At 36.6% G+C, this 10,104-nt stretch overlaps 1 protein-coding gene across 1 annotated transcript; it reads left to right on the forward strand.

Moving 5' to 3' along the window:
* The first annotated feature begins 5,461 nt into the window (after positions 1–5,461).
* Positions 5,462–6,160, forward strand: LOC122021435 (metallothiol transferase FosB-like). The gene is made up of 2 exons (XM_042579553.1): positions 5,462–5,646; positions 5,747–6,160. The coding sequence occupies exons 1-2, from the start codon at positions 5,489–5,491 to the stop codon at positions 6,024–6,026; spliced, it is 438 nt and encodes a 145-aa protein (XP_042435487.1). The 5' UTR covers positions 5,462–5,488; the 3' UTR covers positions 6,027–6,160.
* The last annotated feature ends 3,944 nt before the right edge of the window (positions 6,161–10,104 follow it).

Here is a 10,104-nt window from a genome sequence, read left to right on the forward strand (position 1 = left end):
GTGGGGACTCTCTTCTTAATTAATTGCAAACAAAAAAACAAAAGAACAAAAGAAAGAATCGATCATTTAGTGCTGCATGCAGTACTGAGTTTTATTTTATCCTTAGAAGTTATGCAATTTTGTTCCTCGATAATGTAGGAACCGATCGTCCCCAAGCGATCGACGATGGCAAAATTGGTGTTACAAGTCATTGAATAAGACAGTAAGCATGATGTGCACGTACCTAGCAATTTAGCTTGCAGGAAAACTTTTTAGGTGCCAACTGCCAAGGAATTCTCAATATGTTGCAGTTGCAAGAGGAAGAGGAGATGGCGTTTCTGACTTCCATTGTCAGTTATCGAGTGTTTTTCCAGCACTGCATGGGGTAAACATGTCAAGGGACCACGATCGAGTACTCTAATCAGTAGTTAGCCCTCTAAGCAAACAGGGAAAAAAAGTAGAAAGGATCATTTATGATCTGTGAATTAATTCTAACAAAAGTAATTAAGAAAAATTTATGATCCGCTTCCCCTCGAAATAAATATGTCTTTTAAACCGTAAACAAATTTTGAACAAATGAGGCTGCATTTGTTGGATTATATTGAATGAGCTGAGAGGTTAGATAAGTCGGACAGGATCTTCTAGACCAGTATCCCTGGTTAGATCCGAGAGTCGCTCATAAATAGATTTCTATAGACTCCACCTATATAACAGATGGATTTCATAAAATCTACGATCCAGATGATCTGCACTCTAGATAAGTCAATGGACATCGAGGACTGAATAAATCATACAATTTAATAAAAACATTATTTTTCTATTAGCCAAACAAATAAAATATTAATTATACAAATTTTCTAATATTATAAATAATATGTACTTTCCCACTGCTTATAACGTTCTTAATAGCCTAATATACAACAACAATCAAGCTTTTTCCCATTAGGTGGGGTCGGCTGTATGAATCATTTTACGCCATTGAGCTCTATCTCCTATTATATCATTAGCTATATTTAAATAAATTTTATCTTGTTTTATTGTTGCTAATCAAGTCTTTTTTGGTCTTCATCTTCCTCGTTTGATATGTATGTTTATCATAGTTTCACATTGCCTAACTGGAGCATTTATTGGTCGTCTAAGTACATGTCCGTACCATCTTAAACGTGTCTCTCGGAGTTTGTCCTCAATAGATGCAACTCCGACTTTCTCTCTAATACTCTCATTCCTTATTTTGTCCATCTTCGTATGCCCACACATCCACCTTAACATCCTCATTTCTGCAACTCTCATCTTATGCTCATGTGCCTAAGTCATAGCCCAACATTCAGCTCCATATAACATAGTAGGTCTAACAACGGTTTTATAGAACTTACCTTTAAGTTTAAGAGGTACTTTACGGTCACCTAAAAACACCCGACGCTCCCCTCCATTTCACTCATCCTGCTTGTATTCTATGTAAGACGTCTCTCTCAATCCCTCCATCATTTTATAAAATTGATCCTAAATATTTAAATCCCTCCATATTTATTCCCCTCGAAATAAATATGTTTTTTAAACCGTAAACAATTTTTTTTTGATGAAGTTCATTTTATTAACTGTCATTCATACAGAAATACAACAAAACATACAGAAATAATCCTCCAAAGTCACAGAAATTATACAACCCAAGGAGAATGTTCAATCCAAGGATGTAACAAATCAAAAAAATCTAAAACGAATCAAATTTTGCACATGAAAGAAAATGTGCTCAGAGCTAGGAGATTGTCCCTTAAAAATAACATCATTGCGCTCTCTCCAAATCTAATATACAGTAGAGAAGAAAGCAACTCGACGAATCTGAGAGCGTTTGGACTTAGAAGAAGCATGCTTGGAAAACCAACTGACTTCTCTATTCCAGCGTAAAGGGGCTCTTTGGATAGAACAAGAATGTAATATCTTAGTCCAAACCATAGCTGAAAGTGGACAATCGAAAAAAAGATGAGAAATAGTCTCCCAGTGAATACCACACAAACTGCAAATATCAGAGGAGGTGACCCCCCATCTGAGCAGTCTAGAACGAGTAGCAAGTCTGCCCTTAATTGCAAGCCAAGCAATAAAACTACATTTAGGGACATGAGAAGAGCCCCAAATCAAGTTATACCAAGTCACAACAGGCTTTTTAGGCCTGAATATTCATAAGCAGAAGCAATTGAGTATATACCAGAAGTGGTAAGCTTCCAAGAAATAATGTCTGAATTAATAGAACAAGTAAAATGGGCAGTAATAAAGTCCCAAGCTTGAGCAGTAATAGAATCAATAGGATCAGGTAACTGCCAATGATTATCATGCCAAACATCAGCAACATAAGCCGATTTAGAAATATTAGCATCAACAATATAGATAGACAGGAATTTCTCAATCAATGAAACACCCCGAAGCCATGGATCAGTCCAAAATTTGAATGCATACCAGAACCAAGGCAGTAAGAAAACAAACCCTTAAACATAGAGCGAAGATCAAGAAGCTTTCTCCAACACCAACTGGCATCAGGGGGCTTGATTATCCCCCAATAAATTGGAATTGTCATGCCAGAGAAAATCCCGACAAAGCCTGTCAATAGACTGAATAATCGATTTTGGAAGCATAAAAACAGAACACATATAGACATAGACTTTGTAAAACAGAAATCACCAATTGGATCCTACCCCCATAAGAGAGAAAACGAGAAGTCCAACAAGTAATTCTAGCAGTGATTTTATGAATAATTTTGTCACAATGCTCTTTTTTCATACCTGAGGATATTAAAGGAATTCCCAAATAAGTCACAGGGAGAGAACCTTCCTTGAAGTTTAACATGGTCAAGATTTCAGCTTTGATATGATCAGTAACACCAGAAAAGAAAACAAGACTTTTGCCCTCATTGATATGGAGCCCAGAAACTTGTTCAAAATGTTTAAGAATGGGCATAACTTGAGTGACTGAGTTAAAACTACCATGACAGAATACCAACAGATCATCGGCAAAACAGAGATGAGTAATTCGAAGAGTACGACATCCAGGATGAAACCCAAAGTCAGGTGGGATCAAATGGTGAAAACAACGAGAAAGGTATTCTATAGCAATAACAAAAAGAAAAGGGGAAATAGGATCACCCTGTCTAACTCCTTTTTTCCCATGAAAGTAGCCCTCCAAACCCCCATTAATAACAATGGAAAAGGTGGCAGTTCTAACACATGGCATAACCCAATCGATAAATTGAGAAGGAAAACCTAAATTCAAAAGAGCTTCTTCTAAAAAATCCCAAGACACTGAATCGAAGGCCTTCCGTAGATCTACTTTCAGAGTAAGCCTTGGGTAACCATTATTTCTATGATAGTTGTGTACAAGTTCATGGGCCAATAAAATGTTGTCTGCTATTCTGCGACCTTTGACGAAAGCAGATTGGTTCAAAGCTATGATAGAGGGCATAACTTGAGACATTCTAGTAGCAAGGATTTTAGTAATGAGTTTATATATGATAGTGCAACAAGCAATGGGCCTGTAATCAGTAAGGCCAGAAGGGTTGGGAGTTTTTGGAATAACCACAAGGGCGGTGGAATTGAATTGCTTCAATATACGCCCAGTTCTGAAAAATTCATCAATTGCAGCAAAAACTGAAGGGCCAACAGTATCCCATTCTTTTTTGAAAAAGTAAGCGTTAAACCATCCACACCCGGGGCTTTGTTACTTCTCATACCCATAAGAGTGGATTTGACCTCATCAGAGCTTACTGGCCTACAAAGATAGGTAGCTTGCTCAGAAGAAAGAAGCTTACCAGCCTGCCAAATAGAAGAATCAGAATATACTCGAGCATGAGACTCAACTCCCAATAAGTCCTCATAAAAGTCAGTCATAGCACGAGAGATAGTAGAATGATCGGAACACATAGAGCCATCCTGAAGACGAAGAGATACAATATTGTTTTTAGCATATCTAAGTTTAAGGGATTGATGAAAATATTTAGTGTTTTGGTCATCCAACTTTAACCAATTAGCACGAGCTTTTTGTCTGAAATAGCTCTCTTCACAAAATTTTAGAGATCTATAATAAATAACCAAAGCTCACTCTTGGTCTAAAAGATCTTGATCAAGAGGAGCTTGGTGAAGATTTGACTGCAAATGATCCAAAGAAGCTTTACAGTTAGCAACACAAACAGAGACATCCGAGAATTCTACTCTATTAAGAACACGGAGCTCCTTAGCAAGCAACTTGAGTTTAGACCAAAGCACAAACATATGAGAGCCAGAGATAGGGGATCTCCAAACTGCAGAAACAATCTGCTTGAAATGAGGATGAGTGGTCCACATATTAAAAAATTTAAAAGGCGAGGCACGTCGAGGAATCAAATTCCTAATATGAACAATAAGAGGGGAATGATCAGACAATCCTAGACTAATGACCTCATAATCAAACCCAGAAAACACATCTAGCCAATCAGAATTGATTAAACATCTATCCAACTTTCGCCAGATACGAGACTTGGCGTCCTGGTTGTTTGTCCAAGTGAAAAATGAACCATGGTTGCTGAGCTCAGAAAGACCACACCTAAAAAGACAAGCCTCAAACTCAGATCCACAATTTGTTATATGGGCACCTCCAATTCTCTTAGAATTATTCAAAATGGCATTAAAATCTCCCTGCACTATCCAAGCACCAGAAATAGAAAGAGCAAGGTCAACTAGATCAGACCAAAGAACATAACGCTCTATAGGGGAATTTGAGCCATATACAAGAGTCCACCAAAAAATTTTAAGCTAAGCTATTCAAAATTTAAAACAATTTTTTTTCCAATTGAATATCTGAGTTGGATGCACTTGTAACGCGGATTGATTCATAACGTCCCTATTAGCCTAATAAAAAAATAAAAAAAAATATACCATAGAAGCAATACACAAATTATTGCATCTTATATACATTCCGTGACACTATTTACGCGCATCACTGATTACATCATTTATCCTATCCATACGCCCCATCAATTTCTTACTTCTCAAGAAAATACAATATAATAAAAACAAAATGAACAATCGATGACATCAGCAAATGAAGCAATCAAATAAAATACATAATTATACAAATGTCATAATATTATAAATAATACTGATAGATAGTATTGGATTCGATGTTAAGGAAACATCAACCTCTATCTCAGATGTGCTCGCATTGACTAGTAATTGATTGGTTGACTCCGTGTTTTCCGCAAGAAACACGCTTTCTTCGGCCATCGTTAAGAGCAACGTAACTTCCAAACAACAACAAAATTACAATTAATTACTATTTTAATTAGCAAAAAAGAAAAAAATAAATCTCACCGATCTTGTAGATGCTTCCATTTAGAAGACATGAATGTATATCTTGCAATGCAATGACTCGGAAAGATATATGTAATATGTATAAGCCTTCGTTAAGTCGTCAACGTGCGAAACAAGTTATAAGGAAGGCACGCACAGTATAAATACAGGTATCATCACCATGAACATGGATCAAGCAAATGAAGCAACAGCCTTCACTTCCTCCTCTTCCTCTTGTGTCTCTCAATCACGTCTCCTTCTTGTGTTCCTCTCTCCACGACTCCATAAAGTTTTATCAGGAGGTGCTCGGATTCGAGCTCGTCAAACGGCCTTCCTCCTTGGGTTTCGAGGGTGCTTGGTGAGACTCATCACTTACTAGTCAATATTATAGAGAAGCTACTAGTTTTCATATATTTATGTGTTCTGTTCTTTTCTTTTGTTAAATTTATGGCATGCAGGCTCTATAACTACGGGGTTGGCGTGCATTTGCTGCTACGAGATTCGCCGGCGACGACAGAGCCTAAGTCGCGAAAGATTGATCCGAAAGACAATCACATTTCGTTCCAAGTGAGCGACACGAGAAACACGAGAAGAATATTGGAAGAGAAGAAAATAGAATATGTGAGTGGAGTAGTGAGGGAAGGTGAGTTGGAGGTGGAGCAACTCTTCTTCCACGATCCTGATCACAACATGATCGAGATATGTGACTGTCAAAATATCCCCGTGATTCCTCTTTGATCTATTGATCGATGCATGATGTGATGATGAAGACGATGATAAAATATGTAGAAATAGTAATTGTAGCATTCATTGTGTAACATTTGTCATTTTGTGTGTTTGTTTTGAAATGATATAATTCTTTATTATGATAATTTTGATTTATTTTAATATATTATAGCTGCTACGTGTTGTAGTAGGTAGAACAATTATTATAAAAAATATTCTTGAGATAAAATTGAGTGTTATTTTGATGTCTTTTGAAAAAAGTAAAAAAATGACAAAAAAAATCATAATACTGAGGGCCTTTTATTTAGTGTTTTTAAAAATAAAGAGCGTGAATGAATACCGTTAAAACAAAAGATCTTCCACTTGGTTGAGTTACCATTTCAGTTTTCTCTCCATTTTTTAAATTTAAAGCGGTTGTTTCAATTAAATGCGGTAGATGGTCAAACCACGGTTAACGAACGGACTAACGCATACACTAGAAATGGTCAGCAAAAAAAAAGATGAGGAAGACCTGAAACGTACTTAAATAGAGAATTGAACTAGAATGGCATCGGAAGGGATTATGACAAACATTTAGGTAATTAGGGTTTGTTTGAGATGTGAAGCTAGCGGAGGAAGAAAAAAAAAATGTAAGAGTTTGATGTAATCGAAGAAAGTATGAGAGTCCTCTTACACTTACCTCCTCTAAGATTTAGGGGCCGTTTGGTTGTTTCCTAGGAATAGGAATCGAAATGAGAATCATTATATTATGTAATGAGAATAGGTATGAGCATGGATATCACTCTTAAAAGTAATGTTTGGTTAGTTACATATTTTCTATCGGAATAAATCAAAATTTTCTTTTTTACCCTTAAAGAAAAATAAGAGAAGAAATTAGATGTGAGTGAAAAATATGATGAAAGAGAATGATGAGAGAGAAAGTATGATGAGAGAGAATGAAGAGAGAGAAAGTGTGATGAGAGAAAATGAGAAAAGAGAGTTTGATAGGAGAGAGCGTGATGAGAGAAGATGAGAGAGAAAATATGATGTGAAAGAAAGTATGATGGGAGAGGATGAAAAGAGAGAAAATATAATGAGAAAAAAAGAGGAGAGAGAGTGTGACGAGAGAGATTGAGGAGAGCGAAAGTATGGTGTGAGAGAAAGTATGATGAGAGAGAAAGTGTGATAGGAGAGATTGAGGAGAGAAAAAGTATGATGAGGGAGAAAGTATAATGAGAGAGAAAGTGTGTTGAGGAAAAAAAAGGAGGGAGTGTGACAAGAGAGATTGAGGAGAGAGAAAGTGTGATGAGAGTGAAAGTGTGATGAGAAAAAAAGAGAAAAGAGAGTGTGATGGGAGAGATTGAGGAGAGAGAAAGTATGATGAGAGAGAAAATATGATGAGAAAAAAAGAAGGAAGAGAGTGCGATGGAAGAGATTGAGGAGAGAGAAAGTGTAATGAGAAAAAAGAGGAAAGAGAGTGTGATAGGAGAGATTAAGGAGAGAGAAAGTGTGTGATAAAATTGTGGCATAAAGGCGAAACGCTTGCCCCCAGCGCCCCCGCCGTACCCGACCCAAGGCCATCACGAGGGAGGTAAATCGCAGCATCCGAGCAAGCATGTGACGGACAGGGTGTAATATGGGGATAGAGGATTTATTCCTCAGCTGCTCCGAGGATCGACCCTGCGACCTCATTGTGGCAACACCCGCCACATACCAACTCGGATTGAGGAGAGAGAAAGTGTAATGAGAAAAAAGAGGAAAGAGAGTGTGATAGGAGAGATTAAGGAGAGAGAAAGTGTGTGATAAAATGATGAGAGAGAATAAGGAGAGAGAAGTGATATGAAAGAAAAAATAAATAAATATATTTTGATATTTGATATTAAGGGAGAAAATTTTAGTTTTAGGTCAAGGGTATTTTTGGAATAAGGGAATATTTTGATTGATGAAAATAGGGTAATGACTCATTGAAGGGGAGGATCATGGGAATGAGTTATTACCCAATTTCAAGGATTCATTCCCTTATTTGTTTTTCTATTCCTATAATCCAAATATTAACAATGACAATCAATGATTCTTATTCTCATTCCCCACTCCTATTCCCCTAAACCAAACGCCCCCTTATATAGTTGTCAAACGCTACATTCTCTTTCATCATCTTCGTATGAGTCTATGAGGGGATCAGATCCTACAACCTTTAGTTGTCTCTCTATTCATCAAACGCTATGTGTTTGATGTAGGGCAACTAGAACACCAGATCTGATAACCATATAACCACTTTTCTATTCACCCGATGCAACGTGTTATGGAATATTCACAATTGTTGTCTACATCTCCTGGGAGAAACAATCTCATTATTGAGGTGATGATGCTACTTCTTTATCCACGTTCACCCTACACATTTTCAACGGGCCAAGGTAGGGTGTGGGCCTGATATGAGGATGAGGAAATGAGGTCAATGTTGAGTCGCTTTGAGGATAGATGAAATCAGCGACTGAGACCAAGACAGGAAGGATATCGAGATATGATGTTGAGTCCTAGATGGAGTCGATGGCTAGGATAAAATTTGGGATGGTGTCGGCATCCAAGGTCAAGTTCGGGATGGTGTTGGCAGCTAAGGCCAAGGTTGGAATGATGTCGGCCACTAAGGCTGAGCCAAGTGCAATGCTGGGATCTGATACTGAGGATGTCGACGACTAAGGATGAGGGACGATGATGTTGAGATCTGAGGTCGAGGTATGAAGCGATAGAAATAGAGAAGAGATAAAGAAATTAAATAAGAACAAAGAATATAATTTTTGTATTAATTATTACTAAAGTCAATAGGTTTATTAATACAAGTTATCCAAATAATAATAAAAAGATTAATGACATACAATGATAATAATTATAACGGTAGTACTGGATATAATAAATTTAGAAATATTATATTTTCCTATTGATTCATGTCGATCTTGATTATGATTCCAAATATAAAAAATCTCAATTGATTGAAATTAATTCAAGATTATTATTCATTATTGTCATTGTCCCTAATAAACCCAACGGGAGTGTCTGAACGTTGAGTTTTAGTACTAACTTGGTGAAACGTTACATAATGACTTAATAAATATATTAATAATTTGATCTTCTGTAGAGATGTAAGAAACTGAAAGTTGTCAAATCATCACATGTTTGTGAATAAAATGAAAATCAGTCTCTACATACTTGGTGTCAATATGAAAAACTGGATTTGCCGCAAGATAAGTTGCTCCAAGATTATCACACCAGATTTTTGAGAGTAGTTATTTGGGAAAAATGCCGAAAGAAGATAGTATACACAAATAATTTCGGATGTCGCATTAACTAGAGAATTTGATTTGGTTAGACAATGTGTGGTTGGATCAGTTTTTTAGTAAGGTACGGAATGCATTGTCAAATATTCAATATGATTCTACAAGATCAAGATCTATTTTTGTTCAAGGGATTCTAGACAATTGAAAAAATCTTCTGATCAATCCATAGATAATTTCGATTCCATTAGAAATAAGAATTCAGAATATCCCACATTGATAGATCAAACAGAGATTCAGCAATAACTATATATTTAGCTTTCGTGCTTGAACGAGAGACTGTAGGTTGTTTTTTTGTAAGTTAGGAAATAAGATTTTGCCCAAGAAATATGACATGCCCACTAGTAGAATGTCTATCTTTGGGAGATTCGGCTCAATGTGCATCACTATAGGCAATTAACTCTCATGAGTGTTGGTGCGGTTAGTACCAATGGTCAAATTCAGATTTTGATGAATAACAAATGGTTTAAAGTTATATGTTATGTTTATCTAATACTTTTATCGAGTGTACAAGAATGACAGTTCTAGAGGACTTGACACCAACCTAAAGCCCAGTTAAGTCTAAGGACTTAATAATTGGCATAAATTTCAGATAGGTCAAGGTGTGACCCGATGTCTGGAAGGAAGCCTAACTGGGTCTGCAGGACCTGACAGATCGCTAAAGTCCAGTTAAGTCTGTGGACTTGATAACTGGCAAAAAGACTTAGTGGGTTAAGAGGCAACTCAAGTGAATACAAATGGTAAATGAAAGTAACTCACTGGAGGAGAATGATCCAATGAGG

This window comes from Zingiber officinale, chromosome 9A (assembly GCF_018446385.1).
Source record: "Zingiber officinale cultivar Zhangliang chromosome 9A, Zo_v1.1, whole genome shotgun sequence".
NCBI classification, from domain to species: Eukaryota; Viridiplantae; Streptophyta; class Magnoliopsida; order Zingiberales; family Zingiberaceae; genus Zingiber; species Zingiber officinale.